We start from the raw sequence: 23,969 nt of genomic DNA, 5'->3' as shown, positions 1-23,969 counted from the left end.
GGGTGAGCTCCCGTTGCTCAGTCCCTGCTCCTGACAACCTAGCAGTTCAAAAGCACGTCCAAGTGCAAGTAGATAAATAGGTATCGCTCTGGCGGGAAGGTAAACGGCGTTTCTGTGCGCTGCTCTGGTTTGCCAGAAGTGGCTTAGTCATGCTGGCCAAATGACCCGGGAGCTGTACGCCGGCTCCCTCGGCCAGTAAAGCGAGATGAGTGCCGCAACCCCAGAGTCGTCCACGACGGGACCTAATGGTCAAGGGTACCTTTATCTTTAAGGTGGTAAGAAGAGACCTGCTGGATCAGACCAAAGTCCCATCTCATCCAGTGTCTCGATTCCCCCCCTAGGCCCACCAGACGCCTAGGAAGCCCACAAGGAAGGCACAAAAGCCACCGAGCTCTCCAGCTCCTCTTGTTACCCTGTTCTTCCAAGGCATTTGCTGCCTCTTACCTGGAAGGCGGCATCTAGCCATCAGGATGAATAGCCATGGACAGCCTCTCCTCCGTGAATTTTTCCAATTCCCTTTTAAAGCCATTGGTAAGTTAATGAAACTGAAATAGCAGCACAGACACATTTTAAGGCCACTGATTATAAAGTGCAAGGACTTGATTAGCGTTCTGGTTAGGTTGACAAAGTCCCACCATGGCATAAGACCATCAATGACCAGGAGAACTCTCCTGTTCTCTCTCTCTCTCTCTCTTTCTTTCATTTTGAGACTGCAAAGATTGGGTACCTTGGTATTTATGTATTTATTTACAGTGGTGCCCCGCAAGACAAATGCCTCGCAAGACGAAAAACTCACTAGACGAAAGGGTTTTGCGTTTTTTGAGCTGCTTCGCAAGACGAATTTCCCTATGGGCTTGCTTCGCAAGACGAAAACGTCTTGCAAGTTTGTTTCCTTTTTCTTAACACCGTTAATACAGTTGCGACTTGACTTCGAGGAACAACTCATAGAACGCAGTGTGGCAGCCTTTTTTGAGGTTTTTGAAGACTTTGGTGATTTTTGAAGCTTTCCCAAAACTTTCCCGACACCGTGCTTCGCAAGACGAAAAATTCGCTAGACGAAAAAAACTCGCAGAACGAATTAATTTCGTCTTGCGAGGCACCACTGTACTTATAGCATTTCTATAAATGCCAAAAGGCTTCCGGAGCAGCTTACTTAAATCAGTTCTAAGGTGCTTCTGCCCTCGCGCTCACAATCCCCAAAGACCTGAGAGAGAAGCCCAAGGTCAAGGCCAAGGTCCGAAGGCGGTGCCGGCGGCCTGGCCCTGGAGCCCCGGGCGCCATGTCCCCTCCGGGAGCAAAGCTGGGACCGCGGCCAGGGCGACTCCGGCCACACGGCTTGTCCTTCGGAGACGCGGACCGACTCCCAAGGCACCGAGAATCCCCACAGATGGGATGGGCGAAGATGTTTGGGCCCCTGAGGCGAAGCACAAAATGGCTCGGAGGAAGGGGCAACGCGAAGCAGGGCCGGGCCGGGCCGGGCCGGGGGGGAGGTCAGCCCTGGCCTAAGCGCAGGAGGCCGCGGTGGAGGCGGCAGCGGGCAGAGCGGCCGGGCCTTCCGGGGGCCCCGATGGGCCGCCCGAGGCGCCTGCCTCACCTTGGAGCCCGGGGCGCCCCCCGCCCGGCCTGGCGCGCTTCTGACGGCCGGCCTCCCCGCCCGAAGTCAGGCGCGGCTTTCGCGGACTGATTCTCGGCCGCCCAGAGAGCTTTCTGCTCAGCGGGCGGCAGGTGCGGAGCTGCCCAATAGAAAGGCCCCTGCGCGGGGCTGCTTCGGCCGAAGCCTCCCTCTGGCGCGCGGAACTCCGGCCCTTCTCGCGTCTCAGCTGCGGAGAAAAAGGCCTGCGCGGCGTCTTCGGGGCTTTCGTCCCAACCTATTTTTAATCACAGCCAAAAGGAAGCGGGGCGGGGGGGGGGGCGGGATGGGGGTCTTTGCTGCTGCTGCTGCTGCGCTTCTGCTTTGCTCCCAGCCGCCTGCCGAGCTCGGGCTCATCCCGGCCAGGGGCGCCCCTTCTCGCGGAAGCCTCAGCTTCTGCTTTGCGCGGCAGAGCTGGCGCGGGCTCCGGGTGTTGGGCGACTGGGAGTTCGTGTTGCTTTGAACTCCTGCTCGGGTTTTTGTTGTTTTTTAGTTAATTGCTTTTAGCTAATTGCTTGTCATTGTCATTTTATTATTTTGGTGACTTTACTGTTTCTCTCTTAAGTGAAATAATACAGTGGTACCTCGGGTTACAGACACTTCAGGTTACAGACTCCGCTAATCCTGAAATAGGGCTTCAGGTTAAGAACTTTGCTTCAGGATGAGAACAGAAATTGCACGACTGCGGCGGCAGCAGGAGGCCCCATTAGCTAAAGTGGTGCTTCAGGTTAAGAACAGTTTCAGGTTAATAATGGACCTCCGGAACAAATTAAGTACGTAACCAGAGGTACCAGGACCCCCGTCCTGTCCCGTCCCACTTCCTGGTTTTGCGGGTATCTGGAAGAGCCGCCTCCGCCCCGCCGCTCCCGGCTCCTCCCTCCAGACAACGCCCATTTGGGATTGGTGGACGTTCCTGACTAGCCCCGCCCTTTCCTCGGGCCTTCGGCGGCTGCGGTTGATTCAGCCGGGTGTAATGGCCCCGCCCCTTCGGCTCCCTCTGTCGTTTCCCGCGGCCTCTGCCCGCCCCTTTTCCTCGCTGACACTCCGAAGCAGCTCGGGGCCGCCATTGGCCTTCGGCTGCATGCGCGGGCCGGGATTCGCGCCCCCGAGGCCCCGCCCCCGCCTTCCCGCTGCTCGTCCTGTGATTCGTCGAGGTGCTTGTCCGTTCCCCTTCCCCGCCCGCCCTCTGCCCCTTCGGGTCCGGAAGAGCGGCGGCGCAGGGGCTGCGCGGCAATGGGGCGACGCGGAGCCCTCGCGCGGACGGTGAGGGGCGGGCGGGAGCGGGGCTCCGGAGGGGCGGGGCGGCCGCAGGGCCTTCTCGGGCGAGGGGGCCTCCGGCGCTTCCCTCGGGATGGACTGGAAGCCCCTCGGGGCAGGCAGCTGCCGCAGCAGCAGCAGCAGAGAAGCCTTCCCCGCAGGACCGGGCCAGAAGCCCGTCCGGTGCCGCAGTCTTTATACCCAGCCCAGGAGCAGTGCCTGGCCTGGTTGGCCTTCCCACGCCTCCCTCGCAGCACCTGCTGTTCAGCGGTAGACTGTCGTGGCACCTGGAGGCTCCATTTAGTTTTCATGGCTAGTGGCTGAGGGTAGCTATAGCTTAGAGATTTCCTTAAGCATTTTGCTCATCATACTAAGAATAAAATTTCGTAATGCATTCCCCCCTCCAACTGTTTTTTCTTTTGCAAAAACCCCCCAAAAGGCTTGGTGGGGTGTGATGGGGAAAAGGGCCATTTCTAGGGTCCCCCCCCCACCATCACATTTTTAGATCTGGCCAATAGGAGTTTATCTAAAAGAGTTACCTAAGGTTGTTGCCATGTCTGTTGGGTTTCCATTGATGTGCTCAAGGACGTGTCTGACAAAACCCACCCTTGCATAAGAGAATTGCAACAGTTCAGCACAAAATAATAGTAAAATAACTGTCATCCTATGGGAGATGATTCTTGATGGAAATATGGAGGGCTGGATTTGGCAACTGTCAGTTAAAGATATTTCAGGGATGGCAACAGTTATGGAATTATGCAGTGTGTGAAGAAACACTTCATTTTGGTAGCCCCAAAACTTTCTGCCAATTGGCTTATTTAAATTACTACGACTTAAGAGGGAAATTCTCCGCAGAGGTGGGGATCTATTATTGTATTGAGAAGGCAGAGTTGAATTGTCTCCACTCTCCAGCCTCCTGAAGGGATCCTTTCCACTTTCTCCAATATCTACTTAGTGTGCTTGCTGCATAGCTTTCTGAGACTGCAACTGAGTGAGTTGCTGTGTTGTTTTGGGGCTGGGTTGCATGCATCTTTGTGAACTTTCTGGAATGGTTTGCTGGTTGACTAATGTTCAGGGCTGATGTGCATACATGTAGCTCTCTAGAAAGATAAAGAGATTTTATGACTAGTAATGGCTGGAACAGATTTTTCTTTTTGGAGTCCTGCTATGACTTTTAGGAAGGTGATGTAAGGGTTTGCTTTTGACATGTTACTGAAAACTAACATGGTTTAGCTATTCCTCTTATAGATATGTGTGTGGTCCCATATGTCTTGATAGACCTATTCCCCCCCCCCCCAAAAAAAAGACACGTTTTCCCACTACACTGTGAACTGGCCTTCAGAGGCATCTCTGACTGGGCCATAAAGCAACAAGAGGCTGTTTGCTCAGTTTGAGTTGCTTGGGCACTTGAACAATCTGATGTGGCGCCAGGTTCTGTAAAGGGGTACAATACATGTTGGATGCTGCTTTTGACACTTAATTTTGAACTAGGTTGCTGAAATGGTAGGACCTGGTTCTGCTTAGCTGTAGAAGTAATTACTTTTTTGGAAAGTGTTTATTGTTCTGAGCCTACCATTGCAGGAACTGGTGCCAAGGATGACCTAACACAATTAACCACACTCTTTTCTTACCAGTTAGGGCTGTGGAAATCTACTGCAATACTTTTAACAATCACTGATCATGATTTGGTGCCTGTTCATTTGTTTGTTCCTTATAGGATTGACAGTACTAGTGGTACAGTAGTATATTCACATTAATCTTATTGTGAATGTGTAGTTTTGCAAATAACTTTTTTAAACTTGCCATGCCCATTCTTTGAGAGTGAGGATGAACCTATATATGACAATGGTGGCAGTGCTGTTTCTGTATCCAGACGGTTTCCAGTAGTCTTGGAGCTGCCAAGAATAAGAAGCTGCTGGGAACATCATGGTAGCACCATTCTGGGCAGATGCTCACTCTTCTGGACATGAAGGCTTAAAGGCTGGAAGAACATTCCAATGCAAGAATTCCAATACAGGAGGGAAATGGATCATGAATATAGTTGGTAGCCCCAACTAAACAAGGCATTTCTTCAGGGCTGAGGAAATTCAGAATCACTGCATAGAGTTTAATCCCTCAGAGATTATTATTGCAGTTGTGGAATGCAGCCACCTGTGAAACATCTAGGCCAGCTGTGAAGTGCAAGTAGATAAATAGGTACCATTCTGGTGGGACGGTAAACTGCGTTTTCATGTGCTGCTCTGGTTTCGCCAGAAGCGGCTTAGTCATGCTGGCCACATGACCCGGAAGCTGTACGCCGGCTTCCTCGGCCAGTAAAGCGAGATGAGCACCGCAACCCCAGAGTCGTCCGCGACTGGACTAACGGTCAGGGGTCCCTTTACCTTTACCACCTAAACATTAGGAAGATTCACATTAGGAACATTAGGAAGATTCACCTAAACAGAAGATTCCACCTAAACATTAGGAAGAACTTCCTGACAGTAAGAGCTGTTCGACAGTGGAATTTGCTGCCAAGGAGTGTGGTGGAGTCTCCTACTTTGGAGGTCTTTAAGCAGAGGCTTGACAACCATATGTCAGGAGTGCTCTGATGGTGTTTCCTGCTTGGCAGGGGGTTGGACTCGATGGCCCTTGTGGTCTCTTCCAACTCTATGATTCTATGATTCTATGATTCTACTCAGTCCACTGCCTGTTTCTCTTTCTCTTGTTTTATTTTGAAGTAGGGTAGTATTACTAAGTGTCACTTTGGATCCTGCTCCAACAGTTGAAGACCAGTGATCGAAGTCAGCCTTTCCCAACCTGGCTCCGCAGACGTTGTTATACTACAATTCCCATCATCCCTGACCATTGGCTGTGCTGGCTGGGGCTGATGGGAGTTGCTTAAAATCCCATCCAGGAGTTAAGCGCTAGTAATTCTGTTTCTCTCTCTGTGTGTGTGGTGATTAGTAACCAGGGCATTTCCTGCTGTCTCCTCTGAGGCATCCCTGCCCAGGCATGTGACTGAGATTAGAGCAGGGAGGGCAGGCAAGGCTGACAGATTGACTTTTGCATCTTGACTTTTGCATTTTGAGAGCCAGTGTGGTGTAGTGGTTAAGAGCGGTATTCCCGTAATCTGGTGAACATGCAGATGCTGGGTGACCTTGGGCTAGTCACACTTCTCTGAAGTCTCTCAGCCCCACTCACCTCACAGAGTGTTTGTTGTGGGGGAGGAAGGGAAAGGAGAATGTTAGCCGCTTTGAGACTCCTTAGGGTAGTGATAAAGCGGGAAATAAAATCCAAACTCTTCTTCTTCTTCTTGTTTGCCTTGGAAAGCCCTTTTCTCCGATGTGCATTCATTCATACTTTCTAAACTGAAGGTTGAGGTTCTTTTTGCTGCTTCTTTTAGGAGGTGGAGGATGGAGTTAGGGTGTGAATGGAACTGTGAAGGCAGTGTTCTAAGTTCTGTCCCTAATTTGAGAATGGGGTTGGGCCTGGTGAGTAAGCGACAGAGCACCTGCATCCTGGTTTGTTTGTTTTTTTAGTTTTTGTAACACTGGGGAACTCTTCTCACATTTGCCTCTTGACTTCTCAGGAGCTGTTTGAGATGTAGAGGGAAGACCCTGGCTTGCCTTCTAATGGTGGGATGGATCTCCCTGAACATAAGGCTGGGCTCAGCTCTGCAGAGACAGGTGAGTGGTATAAGTCTCTGCCGTTGTGGTTCAGTTATTCTACCTGAGGCTGAATTTTGTTCATTAACAGTGGACCTTTTAGATGATGTGGCTGCTAACCAGATCAAGCTGGCAAAGCCTGTAGTGTTTTATATCGTGACATAAACAGAAAAAGAGAGGAGCTTACCATAGGCCTCTCCCTTTTCTTTGCTGAGATTACAGATAGCAAGATATGTGTGGGAACCAATACCCTCTCAGCTAAAGTGTTGGTGAAGTTTGGTTGGGGAGAAAAAGCATTGAAGTGCTAGGTTCCTCTTCTAGGAACCAGTACTGTTTTTCTAATGGCACCCACCTGAGAGGTGCCAGAACAGAGTTCCAGCGAGCTCCAGCTGAAAAGAAGCCCTGCTAGGAACCAATGAGGGGCATAAAGGGAGATGAGGGAGACTTCATCATCTGACCGAGGAAAGTAAGGGATTTTGGGGTGGCTGAAAGACATGCTGAAGCTTGCTGCAAAGTTGGTCATGAAGTGTTGCAACTTTTAGTAGTTGAGCTGCCTTTTCAGTAGGGTAAAGGCTGGTGCAAGTAGGGAGGTGAGGATAAGCTAGGACTCCTGAAATCCTTTACTTGTGCTGTGACTTTTTCCAGGTGAGGATGAGCCCTGTTCTGCATTGGATGAGCAAGGGGAGCTACCTGATGTCCCAGTCAATGGACCCATAATTGAGGCAGATGCCAAAGCGGATATGCAGGAGGAATCAAGTGAAAAGGACCTATCTGACTCAGCCTCAACTGATAACACTTTGGAGGACTCCAGCGAGTTTAACCAACCTATGGTGATGGGCGATGGGCCACCTGGGGAGGAGGAAGTGGCACAGCTGTGCCCGGCTACACACCGGGATGAGGATGTGACAGCTGACAGTTGGCGGGCACACAGGAAACATGTATTTGTTTTAAGTGAAGCTGGCAAACCCATTTACTCGCGCTATGGCAACGAAGAAGCCCTCAGCTCCACCATGGGTGTTATGATGGCACTTGTATCATTCATCCAGAGTGGGGATAATTCCATCCGTTCCATTTACTCTGGTATGGCAAAAGATTGGCAGTGGGGCATTGTTTTAATTACAATTAACAACTTGTTTTTATGAGGCTTTGGGACTCACTCGTGATTGGAAGTTGGAGCTTGTAGATTTTGTTAAGGATCCTCTACTTTTACCCCCATAATTCAAGCTCTGGTATAGGAGTTATTGGGCATGGTTGTAGCCAGATTTAAGCCATATCCTTATAGCTACAGTTTAAAATTACAGCTTAAAATTATTGGTTTCTTTCAAACTGGACTGGCTCTCAGAACCATGACTGTTGCCTAACGATCTTGGAGTCTCTTGTGTTTCCACTGATAGTTAACAGTAAAGGCTGTGTAAAAGAATTTCAGTTATTGGGCAATAGAGGGAGTTGGGGTTTTTATCATGGTAATTTTCTTTTATATGAAGAAAGCTGTCATGTGGACTGCATAGCTATGTAGTTGTGATTTCATGCAAGCACAGAGAAGCACAAATGTTCTGGTTTCAAAATCCAGCTTCCTAAGAATTTCCTTTCATTCTTTTTCTCACCTTTGTGGTTGTAGAGATGCTTGGAAACATGTAGACAGTGTCTGATGATGTCTGGGGAGCCCAGGGGTCAGAAACGGGACCTTGCTTCTCTGTTTTGCTCCATGCTGTTCTTCATGCCTAGCAGAAGCAAAATAGTAAAAATTGCAGAATGAATTCTGCAAAATAGAGGAAACAATCCAAAGGTACTTAATATGCATAGCTAGTCCAGGCAGCTGAATTTATCTCTTCTTACTGCATATTTTTATTATGATCAGTAGTAGTAATACTCCTTTTTTAAAAAAAGTGCAGAATGTGTCCTGCTCTGGCATGCAACGTTTCATGTATTTGCATCAAAGGTTGCTACTGTAAGCTCACTCAGCACTGAAGTAAGCCCTCAGTGGGACTTCCTAATAATAATAATAATAATAATAATAATAATAATAATAATAATTTATTATTTATACCCCGCCCATCTGGCTGGGCCTCCCCAGCCACTCTGGGCGGCTTCCACAGAAAACAAAAATACAATAAAATATCAAACGTTAAAAACTTCCCTGAACAGGGCTGCCTTAAGATGTCTCCTGAATGTCAGGTAGTTGTTTATCCCTTTGACATCTGCTGGAAGGGCGTTCCACAGGGCGGGCGCCACTACCGAGAAGGCCCTCTGCCTGGTTCCCTGTAGCTTTGTTTCTTGCAATGAGGGAACCGCCAGAAGGCCCTCGGCGCTGGACCTCAGCGTCCGGGCAGAATGATGGGGGTGGAGACGCTCCTTCAGGTATACTGGACCGAGGCCGTTTAGGGCTTTAAAGGTCAGCACCAACACTTTGAATTGTGCTCGGAAACGTACTTATGAGTAGAAGGCATGTATAGCTTTGCACTATAACACAGGACCTAGTGGAACATCTAGGGCTACAGCTTGAAAGGACCTGCCGTACCAGAAAAATTAACCAATAAACTGAAACAGACACGGGGACAAACAGAAGAAGACGCTCCCCTTTATCACATACACAGCCCAACAGGACAGTGACAATAATCCACCAACAGCATACAAATCAATATGGCTAACCTGATCCAAAACACCCACCCACCCACGAAAACAAAGATCACCACAGCCAATCACAAACAAACGACCACACCCTAGGCCAACCCCAACCTCTCACCACCAAAGGAACACAAGTGAACAGCACAAGCAACGCTGACACCAAACCCTACATACATTAAGCATAATAGAAACATCGCCACCTGACCCCACCCCCACCCATCTCCCCCCCACCCCTTTTTCCCCCTCCTCCTAATGTCTCAACAAATGAAACGGATTTGTAAAAATGTTACATGGAAAAAATACGAGAGACATTACACATACTTCTGTAAAACAAGAAAATCTTTAATAATAATAATTTTAAAAAAACTTGAAAGGGCCTGTTTATGTGCCTGGCTGCCTTTTTAAAAGAGTTGTTTGGAGTGATCATCAGCTGGAGGAGTGGGGAGGGAGATGGTGTACCCCTGTCTTTTGTGCTCCATCATAATATATGACATATGCATGTTTAGATTTAGTAGCCTATCCTGCCCAACAAACTCACTCTGTGATCCCTTAGGGGAAGAAATCTCATTCAGTTAAATATGATGGGGAATAAAAAAATAGTGACTATATAAAGTTGATTTTTTAAAAAATAAAGCAATATAAAAATAAGGTTCTAATTAGTCAGTACACTGTGTATCCTGGAATTAAATAGATCTACTTCAGTTCTGTTGTCAGGAAAAACGTAATTCCTCAACCTGTATAAATTACGTAAATTACCCAAATACAGTTATTTCTTGTTTGGCATAGTGGATTCTACCCCTTTGACTATTTGCATGTGTTTTCCTTCTGCTCATCATGGGGTTGGGAGATAGATAAGGAGCTACACAAGGCATTAAAATCCTGCCTCTGGCCGCTGGGGATCTTGTTCAGCTACGCTGCTGAGATTCAGCTGATGTTGTCTAGAACGCTTTCAAGTATATCTTTGCAACCATAAGGGCAAGAAATGTGTATCTGAAAAAGGTATGCTCTAGGGATGCTAATTTTATACCCAATACTGCATTATATGGGCTTTTTGCATTTCCATGGCTCAGTCTTGCTTTCCCCCTAGGGTTGATTGACATCTGGTTCTGTCCTATTTGTGCAGAGCTCAGTCTGCTGCACCTTCTGACTAGCTCTCTCCTTTCCACCACAGATGATCACAAACTGGTTTTTGTGCAGCAGGGCCCGCTGGTGCTGGTGTCCGTGTCGCGCACCTTACAGTCAGAGCAGCAGTTGCGGCAGGAGCTTTTGTATGTCTACTATCAGATTATCAGCATGCTCACAGAGGCCAGCATCACTCGCATCTTTGAGCGGAAAAAGAACTATGACCTCCGGCGCCTGCTGACCGGCTCAGAGAAGATCCTCAACCGCCTGCTGAACCTGGTGGAGTCGGACCCTTGCTTCCTGCTTGGTGCTGTGCGCTGCCTGCCCCTCCAAGCCTCCCTGCGGGATTCCCTGGGCACTTTGCTCCAGAAGGCCATCACGCCCAATCTGGTCTTCTCCATTCTGGTGGCCCGGAGTCAGCTGGTCACCACAGTGCAGGAGAGAACAGTGATTGAAGACTGCCGTTTAGAACCCACTGACTTGCATCTATTGCTCAACCTCATTGGGGCAACCTCTGCATTCCAAACAGGGGAGATTTGGACGCCTATTTGCTTGCCACGCTTCAACCCGGATTGTTACTTTTATGCTTATATTTCCTACTTGGATGCAGAATGTACCGTCTGCCTCATTCTTCTCTCCACGGACAAGGAGTCTTTCTATTCTGTCTCGGACTGCAAGAAACGCATTGAGGAGGGCATGAGGACTCAGAACTACCTGCAGGCACTCTCAAGCGGCCTGAGAAGCCCTTCCTATAGTGTGGGGCTGGTGGGTGTGCCAGACCTCCGGCACTTTATGTACAAGCCTCTGGATATACCTGATAACTACCGGCAGCTTCCCCAGTTCACCAGGTAATTAGAGGCATGTGTGGTCTGAGATATGCTCTCAACCCTATGAGAGCTCTTTGAAGAGGGCAGTGAGATGGAAGTGCAGTAGAGGATGGCTTAATTTGTTTGTGACTTGATACTGTCCCCTCTGAATTCTCAACGTTTCTCATGGTGGTGGGGGTGTTAGTGAAGCATTTTGCCTTTTAATGTTTTGACCGTCATTGACATGTTTCTGGAAAATATGATTTGGCTTATTTTTATGCTCTACAGTTTTGCTTCAGTGCAGTGTTGCATGATATCTGTCCTGAAAAAGAGTACTGAAAATCTCAAGATTTAATTTGGGTAGACAGACAAAATCTCTTGGTTTTGGGACCCAAATTTTTTGGGGTTTTGTTTTTTTTAAACAGGGGGAGTGTCCTCTTGTTAAGGGACAAAGCTATTGTGTCCTGTAATGCTAATTGCTTGCCTATCTCTTTTCCTGCCAGATTTATTTTTATTTATTTTATTTATTAAATTTGAATATCGCCCTTCATCTGTAGATCTCAGGGCAATTCACAACATAAAAGAAACATATAAAAACACAAAATACATAATAAAAACAAAAACAAACCAATACATTTGCAAATGAAGCAAATGTGTAGGGCTTGAAATTCATTGGCTATAGACCATTAAAGAAAGTGAATGATTTTGCTTAATGCAATATTATTTGTTTGGGGAATGATCCAATCTGACACTTCATGTGAATGTAGTAGCACATTTCACCTTCTTATTATTTTATTATTTATTAGATCTATATACCAACCTTCGTCATAAGATCTCCGGGCGGTTCGCAGAATAAAGTACAGGATAAAAACAAGTAAACAATTAAAACAAAACAGCAAAACAATACCCCCCCCTTCCCAAAGACACATTTAAAAGGCTGTGGGATATTCATCAGCCAGGCCTGGTTGAAGAGAAATGTTTTCACCTAAAAATATATAATGAAGGCACCTCCCTGGGGAGAGCATTCCACAAATGAGCCACTACAGCCTCCGAATGTCTCGTGGAAGAAGCATATAGAGAAAGGCCTTAGATGATGATTGCAGAGTCAGGGATGTTTTATATTGGAAGAGGTGATCCTTGAGGTACTGTGGTCCTGAGCCACTTAAGGCTCTATAGGTCAAAACCAGAACTTCGAATTGGGCCTGGAAACTAATTGGCAGCCAGTGCAGTCAGACCAGGATCGGTGTAATACTCTCAAACCATCTTGTCCTAGTGAGCAACCTGGCCGCTAAATTCTTCACCAGCAGAAGCTTCTTAACTGTCTTCAGAGGCAGCCCTATGTCATTGTTACATTGCAGTAATCCAACCTAGAGGTTACCAGAGCATAGACAGTAGAAGTTAGGCTATCCCTGTCCAGAGCTGGGCCATGAGCTGAAGGCACTCTGGGCCACCGAGGCCACCTGAGCCTCAAGTGACAGCAGAGGATCCAGGAGTACTCCAAGCTACATACCTGCTCCTTCAGAGGAAGTGTAACCCCATCAAGAGCAGGTGATCTCCCAGCCATCTCTTCCGCTCACAAAAAAAATCCCACCTGGTGTCTGTGTGACTTCACACATGTAATGGTTTTAGGTGTGCCCCTTAATGTCTCATTCAGACATTCATAAATCTGAATACAAATGTGTTTGTAAACACTTAATGTTTTGAGTGAGCTTTTGTGGTGGATTTGCTGTTGTATAATGGGTAGTATGATCCTGTACTGCAGGCTTCCTCAAACTCAGCCCTCCAGATGTTTTGGGACTACATTTCCCATCATCCCTGACCACTGTTCCTGCCAGCTAGGGATCATGGTAGGCCAAAAACAGCTGGAGGGTCAAGTTTGAGGAAGCCTGCTGTAATGCAACAATACTTGGGTGATAAAGCAGAACAGTGCAGTTTCTCTCTCTCTCTCTCTCTCTCTCTCTCTCTCTCTCTTTCTTGCAAGTGTTAACTTGCTGCACAATCCTATTCCCAGAAGAAGCTCCATCCCAGAACTGATTTGTGTGTGTGTGTTAAATTTGATATGTTGATGCATCTAGACTTAGCTTTGGGGGCAGGCAAACCTAGAGACATGGTACAGCTCCTGCCTCGACTCTTCCCCCCCCCCAAGACTCCCAGCCAGAGGTTGTGGGAAGGGCTAAGATGGCCTTATTGAATTACAGCTTTAAATAGAGCAAGTCATGAGATTTATCCCCCGCATCAAAAAGAATCCTTGTGTAGAAACTACTGGGCCGCAAGGGAGAACCTGAGGGTGGACATTAGGAGATTCTTGCTAGCTGGCAAAGTCTTGTAAGTGGTACACAGAAATCTGGAAGCCATTTTGACAGGAGGTGCTACTGATTCAATGCTAATGCATCTGGAGTGCCAAAGGAATACTTGATTGGTCAGAAGCACCCACATTTCCTTGGGGAAAAGCAACTAGAAACAGCCCCATTGGCATCTGAAAGGGTTTTACATGTACAGTGGTACCTATGGTTACAAACACTTTGGGTTACAAACTCCGCTAACCTGGAAGTAGTACCTCGGGTTGAGAACTTTGCCCCAGGATGAGAACGGAAATCATGCAGCGGCAGCAGGAGGCCCCATTAGCAAAAGTGTGCCTCAGATTAAGTGTGGTTTTGGGTTAAGAACGGACCTTCGGAACGAATTAAGTTCATAGCCCGAGGTACCACTGTAACTTGTTTTGACATGTGCCCATTTTGCAGCTTCCTTCCCCTAAAGACGTGCTAGGATATGAGGGGCGTATTCCACTGACCACTTTAGTACATTGTAGGCTGACAGATGGCTAGGGTGTATGCTTGTCCATATGCGTATCTCGGGTGCTGCTATGCACAGGATCCAATTCAGAAAGACATGGAATTGATTAAAAAGTGACATCTAGCTGTGCAGTGCCTAAAGTTAACTCCTGTGTATGGCATCAGGTGCAGACAACACAATGACTGAGCAGCCATACGTTGGAAGCTGAAAACATGCTGGTGTTCTGACACTTTTCCTATAGCTTCCACTTGCCTGGAGCCTGGAAAACATATTGGAGCCTAAACGTTTTCTGATTGTCAGACATTTCTTAGAGGCTTTTTCTGGGATTATATTTTTGTCCTTTCCCATCTCTGAAGAATTTGCTCAGTGGTTGAGGTGAACAGATCCCTCCCATTCTTCACTATGCCTGAGTTCAGTAGCCTGACCCATAGTGAAGAGTGGTATAGAGGAACTCAAAGTTCTTTGATTTCCTGATATGTTTTTTTTAACCAATTACAGCCCAGAACTGGAGGGGCCTTACTGCAGTGAGAATGAACGGCACCGACTCTTTGACCTCTATCACTACCTTCACAGTCGTATCCACAGTACCTCACGCCCTCTGCGTCTCATCTACCATGTAGCTGAAAAGGAAACCCTCTTGGCTTGGGTGAGGAATGACACTGCGGCTGCTTCTTCAACTAAGAGACTTTGTGATCGCTAGCTAAGAGCGCAGCTACCCGTTATGAGGATAATACAGGACTCCCAAGTCCATGCTTTCCTCATGTCAACACTTGGCAGGCGGGAGGGAGGGAGGGAGGGAGGAAAGGAGTGCTCAACATTTCTCTTCACCATTGATTCACCCCTGTAAATCCAACCCCTCATGGATTTAAAATGAAGAAACCCTTATTTTAATCCTTTCTTCCTGATGCCCCCCAGATATTGTTGGACTCAACTCCTGACACCCCTCATGGTCAATGATCAGGAATGATGGGAAGGCAGAGATTCCTTACCCCTACCTTAGGTACTCACAAATAGTTTACTTTTTCTTATCAGCGTCCTATAAATTAGAGTAGCTGGGGTAAACAGCTTAGGTGAGTCACAGAAAACTTGTGACTGGCTGGCTTTTTGAGCTGTTGATAATCTGTGTTGGAGACGGCACCAAACATCACAAAGTTTTAAGGATCACAGACATGCTTTCTGCTGTTCAGTGGATTAAGAGTCCAGCTCTTGAGTGAGGTGGCTAGGAACTTTTATAGGTTCTCAAAGGTTGGTGAAATCTGGTAATTTAGGGAACTTGCTACCTATAAGGCGCTGCTACAGAATACTAAGTTCCTCTCTTGCACATAGCTGCAGGCTTTGGTTTCCCAGCCATTCTACAGCTTGGCTGTATCTGTTGTCTAATGGTCACCTGCAGAGAGTTCCCAGCCTCATTACTGAATGGGGCTGAATGTTTTTTTTCTCCCATTCTCTCTTCTCTAGGTCACAAGTAAGTTTGAACTGTATACCTGCTTCAGTCCTTTGGTGACCAAAGCTGGTGCCATCAATGTCCTGACTAAGCTGCTGCGCTGGATAAAGAAGGAAGAAGACCGGCTCTTCATTCGTTACCCACCCAAATATTCCACCACACCCAATCCTAGTAAAGGAAGCAAGGGGTCCCGGACTGATGGTGCTGAGAATGGCTTCTTTGGAGGTCTCTAAAGCCTAGGACTTTAATACTGAACTGTACCCTGTGTGCACCTCCTTACAGACAAAGAACTTCTCTGGGTGGTTTTGTTCTTCACAAGGTGATCAGGGTCTGTGTGGGTATGAAAAACATTGCAATTTTCAGGCTAAGCTGTCCCTTTGGTGATTCATTCATAAAGTTTTAGCCTGCTTTTTAAAAGTTTTATATTACTTGTGATCTTTGGCACCATGCCTGCAGAAAGGGATTGAGTCTGGTAGACTGGAGATTACTAAGGAAATGTGGCTCTTGTATTCTGGGAAAGTGGCATATAATTGGAATATGGGGATTTCATATATTGATCCTGCTTAAATATAGTTTCTGCCTATTCTGGAGTCCAGCAGGTTAGAATTATCAGTGGGTAGGTGCTTACACCATGGATATTATCACTGGGGATGGGGATGGGATTGCGTTCCTTATCACATTGTTTCTTTTCCTCCTAAGAGGGCATGATGGCCACTTCCATGCTTTTGGACAAAAGTCAGGAGGTAGGGAGTCTGGCTTGCTCTGTTTCTCTAAGAGTAGGTTCAAATTTGTGACAAATATGGGTCTTGGTAATCTCTGAAAATACTTGCCCTTCAATGACCTACTTGATTGTCCATAGTTGCTATCTTTTGAGAATAGCTGTCCAGGATCTAATCTAGTCGGTGCTAGAGGTTTATAAAGAGCCTATTACTTTCAGACAACACGTAACCTAGAGAGATGAATGCTTCCTGCAGAGGTAGTTGACTTGAATCAGGCTTATGCCAATTTGAGAGACTGCAAGTGAAGAGGCCAGTTCCAAAGATTCTTCTATCCTGGGACAATTGAAATATTTTATTAGACTAATGTCATCCTTGTTCTTTGGGCTATAATTGCCTAATGAATTAGGGAAGCAGCTTCAGTCAGCCCTTTGGCCTGACACTAAAGGATAAAGTTATGTTGAAGGGTATTTTACAGTCCTGGTACGTTAATTGATGTCTATATGATGACTCAGTTTGTACTGTGTAATTATGATGGATTATTGACATTATTTTTAATGTATTATGTTGGAACCTAAATGGCTTTGAAAAATTGTCTCACTGTCCATAATTCTCTCCCCCCCCCCGCCTCTGCCCCGTCTTCTTTTAAAAAATTAAACTCCATCTTAGATTGAAACAGGAGCTGGCAAAAGTTCAGAGATGGAGAATCTTTGTTTTTTGCTGAATAACACGCTGCTCCTATAAGAGTTCTACTACTCTTTTTGTGCAGGGATAACACCAGCCCTTCCCCCAATAAATCTGTTTCTGTGGTGTTTTTTTTAAAAAAAGGCAATAGGAAAGAACAATTGGACCTGTCTAAACAGCCTCCTGAGGCTTGATACTGACAAATAGCTATTTTTACATCCTTGTCAACTCCCAGATTTTGTCTGGATGTACCACCAGTTGCAACAACTCCTCTTCTCAGAAGGAGACACTGAACATCTTATTTTCTTGCAATTAACAGTTGCATCTTTGCCCTTCCTGAGCAGGTGCTGTTCTGCTGTGCAAATACGTGCCCTGTATGAATTTGCTACTCATCCAGTGGGTCTGTTCTGTTTCCTGGTCCTTCCTGATTGCTTAAAAAAAAGTATTATTTTTGTCCAAAGGGGAATATGAGGGAGCATCTGTTCTCCAGTGGGCCATCTTGGCACCCTGTTATTTCTCATGATGTGGTGGGGAGTAGTAAGTCTTAATTTAACCTGGGATGCTTTTGTTAAGTGTACTGATTGTGACCAGTTTTGATGTAGGCTGAGCACTGAACTGGATTCTACCCTCATTGTCAATACTGCAGTGACTGGAGAAACTATGCTATTTTGCAGGGTGTATCTGTTGCGATTGGATTCCTCCTGGTGCATGCTATGCTTCTTGCTCAGCTTGCTTTCGACTAGCATGTTTTCTTGCCCTGGTAAAAGAACAGCAGTGATCCCATGCATAATGTGGCTTAATGACAATGAGGGTTTATATTTCTGACTGAACTGTTGTACTGAGAACTGGAAGCATCTTATTAAAAACAAACACAAGTCATTTTAAAATCAACGCCATCTCGGCATATCTGTCTCTTTCTCCATCTGCCACCATGTTTAGAAAAATATCTTCTGTTTTAGCTGGTCAGGATCAATTGCACTCTTTGGTTTCCAGGGATTCTCTGCATCAGCCTTGCAAAAAGCAGGGCTGTTGTAATTAATTCATTGATTTAAATCTGCATAAGTTGGCATCTGAGGAAGCTAGTAGTTCTGTAAAGACATGTGTCTCACTAGGCATAAACTTAGAAGTACTGTTCTCCTTCTCTCACACAGAGGAGAACCCTGTATCTGCAGTTTGCAAAAGCGCTTTTACTAAAAAGGGGTTTTAAAAAAATCTGCTGGCCTACTTAGTTAGGATAATCTGTTTAAGCTATGCAAAGTGTTTTTCAATGCATAATCAGAACTAATTGCCTTCATTGGAACCCTTCAAGCAAGTCCCAAAAGGGTTGCAACATTTTTTTTGTTCTACTAGTTTGCCTGCCTGCACATAACTCAGTGATTTGTTGCCTAAAAGAACCAGCTTTTCTAGAGTTTTCCTGCCTGGTCACCTGGCAGAGATCCTTGGGTGCCACAGGCAATCAAGTGAGGGAGTGTTTACAAGTCTTGTCCATGCTGAGTTTATCTCAGGTTAGTACTGAACTGCAGCTGACTTGGAGCACCTGTTATCAAAAGAATTTTTGAGAAATTGTGTGGGTGCAACTCTAAACATTATATTTGCTTACTTCAACTGGCATTGCTTTGAAGTGAGGTGAAAAACTTACAGGAAAATCACAAAAAGTGTTAGAATTCAGCATTGAAAGCATAGATGTAGCTGCCACATGTTCATTCAGCTGGTTTTCCTTGATGTACTATGATCTTCCTGCATCTGCCTTTGTCTATTCTGCCAAGCACAAAAATATGATTGTGTTTAAGTTGGTTGTGTATAGAGTTATAATAGGCACTTCTCTATGAGATTTTAATTTTATTAGAATCATAGAATCGTAGAGTTGGAAGAGACCACAAGGGCCATCGAGTCCAACCCCCTGCCAAGCAGGAAACACCATCAGAGGACTCCTGACATATGGTTGTCAAGCCTCTGCTTAAAGACCTCCAAAGAAGGAGACTCCACCACACTCCTTGGCAGCAAATTCCACTGTCGAACAGCTCTTACTGTCAGGAAGTTCTTCCTAATGTTTAGGTGGAATCTTCTTTCTTGTAGTTTGGTGGAGACGGTGTGCTCTGTTGCTTCCAAGAAGAGCTCCAGCTCTCTAATTCTTTGGAGTGTAGCTACACGTTCCTCCAGTTGCTGGACTTTATTAGCTTTTACATCGCTATTATTTCAGGAGTCTATATTTCTATTTAAAAATTGTCAATGAGAAGATCACAGCTAACAAGGGATGGTATTTTTTGCATGGGATTGCTGATTGCTATGCAAACATTCAGTTCACTTACAACGTTGCAGTAATTTTGTATGGATGATCAGGTATAAAACCATTACCAGCATGTGAATCTGCACGGGGCAAGCTTGAGCTGCAGTGTAGATCCCCAACATGTGTTTTTCACAAACCTAGAAATGGAGCTATGGCTCTTCTCCCAAGAAAAACCTAAGAAACCTATGAGATGGCTATGGCTCAGTATTGACAGCACAGACAGATAGCAGACTTAGTAAAAAAAGTTTGTATTCCATGTAACACATCTATATGGCTTCGTTGGATAAGAGCAATTCAGTTTCTTGCTCCCATTTCTTCAGATTGTCTGAGAAACTTTCAGATGCCCCGTTGGCCATATCAGTAGACCTATGCAATGTGTGGGGAACCTTTGGCCCTCCAGATGTTGCTGTACTACAACTCCCATCTTCCCTGGCCATTGGCCATGCTTACTAGGGCTGTTGGGAATTGTAGTTCAGCAACATTTGGAGGGCCGAATGTTCTGGCCTATGTGCAGAGAGCTGTGTGGACTGTAGCTCTTCTAAAATATTTTGAGGGACAACAGCCTTACATTGTCGGCTGCAGTTCTAATCTTGGTAGCTCAGATGTGTGATGCACTTCAGTTTATGGCGGTCCATGCAGTCAAACCACTGTGTAATCTCTGTCTGCATGGCTGAGTTCCTGCAGTGTGGAGATGCTCCTGCTCTTAGAAATTCTCTTAATACACCTTGGTGTCTGCTTTAAGAAGCTTGCATCCTTGATTTGCCTTGAATATAAAATTCAAATGGCTGAGTCATACTAGGGTTGTACATTTTTTTAAAAAAAGGATTCTCTCCCTCAATATGTACAATACAAAGGTAATGGAAGTGTCCTTAGTACTCATTTTCCTTTGTCACAGAGCCTGTTCCACAGAGGTTCAACAGGATAATCCTGAAAAGAATCCGACTGTGTCTTGGTCTTCACAAAAGGAGTACTGTACTACCTTGTAACTTACCTAACTTTATTTTGGGGATTAGAGAAAGACAGGCCAATCATAACTAAATCCAGACAAGACTAAAGTAATTATATTGGCAGGCGTTGTGACTTGAAAGGGCCCTGACCTCCAATTCTGATAGAATATGGCCCATTTTAGTCTCTTAGACTCTTTGTCCCGGAGTGATCATGGATCCATCACTAGAATATCCAGGTATCTGTGGTGGTGCTTTCCACCAGGCCCTCTTGCTGAAGAAGCTGTGACTTGGTCTGACAGGTGCAGATCTACTGAATGTCATTCATGACTTCAGAGCTTCAAGGCTAGCCTAACTAAAAATGTGCTATATGTAGTGTTGCCTTTCCTGACCGTGTGGAGCTTCAGCCCACTGGGACACTGCTGCTGCCATGAGTGTTGGAAGGAAGACCTGTTCCCTGCAAGGCCCTTTCCACCTGGCCTACGGGGCAGGGACCAGACTCACCCTGCACAACATAAGAGACTCCTGGGAGGACGGAGGGACATTGCCCTGCTGTGAGTCCAGACTCACTGGAACAAACTCCGGTTGGGGCAAATGTCAAAAATGCTTTTAAATCTTTTAAAATAGTTTTTAATCTGTGGCATTTTAAATGTTTTGTTGTTGTTGCTTTTTTACTCTGTTGGGGATGGGATAAACGTTTAGTTGGGGCTGGGGATTAGTTTATTTTAGTATAAATGGTTTTTAAAAAATTAGTTTCTACTGTCTTACTCGGGTCGGCAAGGTTTACCTCACCTGGGCTGGTTCACTCCAGCAGAGATCCCTCCATGGGCCGGATCGCACATGCGATTTCCAGCATCTTTGTCTACGCAGACATGATTTCCGGTGCCACAGAATTGAGTCCCCTCACCTCACTGGTTTAGCGCAGTGCATGGGACTCGCCAAGCAGACTGCTCGTGGTCCAGTTAAACAACCCTTATGGGCTGTTTGTGACCCATGGGGTTGCTGACCCCTGGTCTTACTGGTTTATTGTATAGTTTGTATTTTGTTCTGAAGGGGAGAGGGTCAGGGCTGCTTGGGAGTGGGCCCCAGCCAACAGAATGGCTCGGGCAGTTTCCACAGGGGACATCCCATCTCAGTGATCACGGGTAGGCGGAGGAGTTACGCTAAGACCAGACCATGTCATTTCCATGGAGGCAGGTTTAGTCATTGTTTGAAGACTATCCCTGCCTCGGTTTCTGGTCTTGACCGGAAGGATACTGGAATCAACAAGGGAGACCCACATGACCGTAAGGTGCTCTTGTGCAATGCCAGGTCAATGAGTCACAAGAAGGCTGTCATCCACTACTTGAGCGTGGATGGAGGACTTGACCTGGCATGTGTAATAGAGACTTGGTTGGAACAGGCAGATGGGCTGCTTCTTGTCGCTGCTTGTCCACCAGGTTTCTCTTATGCACAGCAACCCAGGTCAGGTGGGTGAGGAGGTGGGGGAATGCAGTGATTTTTAGGAAGACATTAGCTTGCGCCAGGTGTCCTAATGGGAAGACCCAGTTTTCTGAGTGCATGTTCTGAAAGTTGGGCAGGTTTAGTCATTGTTTGAAGACTATCCCTGCCTTGGTTTCTGGTCTGGACTGGAAGGATACTGGAATCAACAAGGGAGACCCACATAACCGTAAAGTGCTGCTGTGCAATACTAGGTCAATGATTCATAAGACCACTGCCATCCATGATCGTGGATGGAGGACTTGACCTGGCATGTGTAACAGAGACTTGGTTGGACGAGGCGCATGGTCCTGTTCTTGCTACTGCTTGTCCACCAGGTTTCTCCTATGCACAGCAACCCAGGTCATGTGGGTGGTGAGGGGGGATGCAGGGGGGAGGGGGGATGCAGTCATTAGCTTGCACCAGGCGTCCTAATGGGAAGACCCAGTTCTCTGAGTGCATGTTCTGGAAGTTGGGCAATAGGGGCAGTATAGGATTCCTTTTGGTGTACCGACCTCCCCGCTGCACCAAGGATTCCCTGCCTGAGCTGCTTTTGGTCGTGGTGGATGTTCTCCTGGAGACACCTAGTTTGGTTGTCCTAGGGGATTTTAACATCCATGCCAACACAACCTTACAAGTAACCGCTCAGGACTTCATGGAAAGCATGGCCTCAATAGGGCTGTCCCTGAATAAGTTTGGCCCAGAATGCTGCAGCGAGGCTCCTCACAGGGTCTCTGCCATGGGAGCATATTCACCCAGTGCTTTTCCAGCTGCACTGGCTCCCGGTGGAGGACAGGGTCAGATTTAAGGTGCTGGTTTTAACCTTTAAAGCCCTATATGGCCTAGGACCCTCGTACCTACGGGACCGCCTCTCCCGCTATGCCCCACGGAGAGCCTCAAGGTCCATAAATAGCAACATCAGCCCTGAGTGCTCACTGGAAGGACAGATCGTGAAGCTGAGGCTCCAATACTTTGGCCACCTCATGAGAAGAGAGGACTCCCTGGAAAAGACCCTGATGTTGGGAAAGATGGAGGGCACAAGGAGAAGGGGACGACAGAGAATGAGATGGTTGGATGGTGTTCTTGAAGCTACTAGCATGAGTTTGATCAAACTGCGGGAGGCAGTGGAGGACAGAAGTGCCTGGCGTGCTCTGGTCCATGGGGTCACGAAGAGTCGGACACGACTAAACGACTAAACAACAACAACAAAGTGGTCCAGGGCCCTAAGGAAGTTAGATTGGCTTCAACCAGAGCCAGGGCCTTTTCAACTCTGTCTCCGGCCTGGTGGAACGCTCTGCCTCATGAGACCCGGGCCCTGCAGGATCTGATCTCTTTCTGCAGGGCCTGTAAGACAGAGTGGTTCCGCCTGGCCTTTGGCTTGGAGCCAGTTTGATTCCCTCCCCCTCTTTTTTCTTTTCCCTTTCTCCTCCTGTGATGAGGCTACATTTTAATATTTTTATGTTTCAATATTTTAATGTTGTATTTTAATCTTGTTTTTAAGTTGTATTCATTCAACTTGTTTTTATTATTGCTTGTTAGTCTTGGCTGGGGAGGGTGGTGTATAAATTAAAAATTATTATTATTGTTATTATTATTACTACTATTATTATTATACCCGAAAGAGCGTCTCCACTCCCCTCATCCACCCTGGACTTTGAGGTCCATCTCTGAGGGCCTTTGATGGTTCCCTCACTGCGAGAAGTGAAGCTACAAGGAAACAGGCAGAGGGCCTCCTCGGTGGTGGCGCCCACCCTGTGGAATGCTCTCCCATCAGATGTCAAGGAAATAAACAACCAGCTGACTTTTAGAAGACATCTGAAGGCAGCCCTGTTTAGGGAAGTTTTTAATGTTTGATGTTTTATCGTGTTTTCAATATTCTGTTGGGAGCAGCCCAGAGTGGTTGGGAAAACCCAGCCAGATGGGCAGGGTATAAATAATAAATTATAATTGTTATTATTATTCTAAAATGGGAAAGAGGCTGCTGTTAGGGATCCAGTGTCTGCTCCGTCAGCTTGTTATTTGGCAAGCTCAGTTCAAGGAGCCAGTGGCTATCCACAATGGCATAAATAATAATAAACAGTTTGTGCCATATCTTCAGCCTAATGCTCCACCGTGGCCTTTAAGAAGCATTCCCCTTTGAGTTCAGATACATCACCTGTGCTCCAAATCAGGTCTGGGCACAATGAGGGTTTTTTTTTGATGGCTGCCCTTCAGGTGTAGAGCTCTGTCTGCCTAGAGGCCTGTTAAAGTCTGGACATCTGTGTCTTCTGGAAGCAGTGCAATACATTTAAAAAATCAAACTGGCTTTGAGTAGGGATAGAGAGGTAAACTAGAATAACTTACAGCACAATTTCAGCTATGTTTCTTCAGAAGCAAGTCCGACTGAACTCAACAGGGGTTCCACCTAGTAAGAGGGGTTAGGGTTGGTTTTTCAATGAATCATTTATTGTGTTTGACTAAAAGCCATTACAAATCCAGTTACAAAACCAGCAAATCCAATAAAACCTATTAGGAAAGATCCAGAAATAAACAACCATT

The 23,969-nt window shown here is 46.4% G+C and overlaps 2 protein-coding genes across 7 annotated transcripts in view; one reads left to right on the top strand and one right to left on the bottom strand.

Moving 5' to 3' along the window:
• The window catches only part of PTPN18 (protein tyrosine phosphatase non-receptor type 18), a 91,948-nt gene that overhangs the window by 67,418 nt on the left and 561 nt on the right, over positions 1 to 23,969 (bottom strand). For 2 of the 5 annotated variants that reach the window (XM_082205825.1, XM_082205824.1), the window contains one exon: positions 8,136 to 8,252. In XM_082205825.1, the coding sequence (XP_082061951.1) occupies positions 8,136 to 8,165 (30 nt within the window). In that variant the 5' untranslated portion in view covers positions 8,166 to 8,252. Of the gene's footprint in view, positions 1 to 444; positions 482 to 8,135; positions 8,253 to 23,774; positions 23,814 to 23,969 lie in introns of those variants that run through there. The other 3 variants (XM_082205822.1, XM_082205823.1, XM_082205826.1) reach the window with 2 other exon arrangements.
• Positions 2,698 to 17,612, top strand: LOC309522509 (vacuolar fusion protein MON1 homolog B-like). Of its 2 annotated transcripts, none has more exons than XM_082205837.1 (6): positions 2,698 to 2,893; positions 6,456 to 6,552; positions 7,177 to 7,611; positions 10,328 to 11,126; positions 14,376 to 14,523; positions 15,336 to 17,612. In XM_082205837.1, the coding sequence occupies exons 2-6, from the start codon at positions 6,507 to 6,509 to the stop codon at positions 15,552 to 15,554; spliced, it is 1,647 nt and encodes a 548-aa protein (XP_082061963.1). In that variant the 5' UTR covers positions 2,698 to 2,893; positions 6,456 to 6,506; the 3' UTR covers positions 15,555 to 17,612. The 2 variants fall into 2 exon arrangements, with proteins under 2 accessions (XP_082061963.1, XP_082061964.1); XM_082205838.1 differs by lacking the exon at positions 2,698 to 2,893 and adding an exon at positions 2,987 to 3,878.

Source organism: Podarcis vaucheri (assembly GCF_965113315.1).
Source record: "Podarcis vaucheri genome assembly, chromosome: 17".
Taxonomy (NCBI): domain Eukaryota; kingdom Metazoa; phylum Chordata; class Lepidosauria; order Squamata; family Lacertidae; genus Podarcis; species Podarcis vaucheri.
Note: the sequence above shows the minus strand (reverse complement) of the source record. Positions and strands in the feature narration are given on the sequence as shown.

Coding starts and splice junctions, on each gene's coding strand:
- LOC309522509 (XM_082205837.1), top strand. CDS start 6,507: ATGGATCTCCCTGAACATAAGGCTGGGCTCAGCTCTGCAGAGACAG. Junction 6,553..7,176: donor GCTCAGCTCTGCAGAGACAG/GTGAGTGGTATA, acceptor GACTTTTTCCAG/GTGAGGATGAGCCCTGTTCT. Junction 7,612..10,327: donor CATCCGTTCCATTTACTCTG/GTATGGCAAAAG, acceptor TTTCCACCACAG/ATGATCACAAACTGGTTTTT.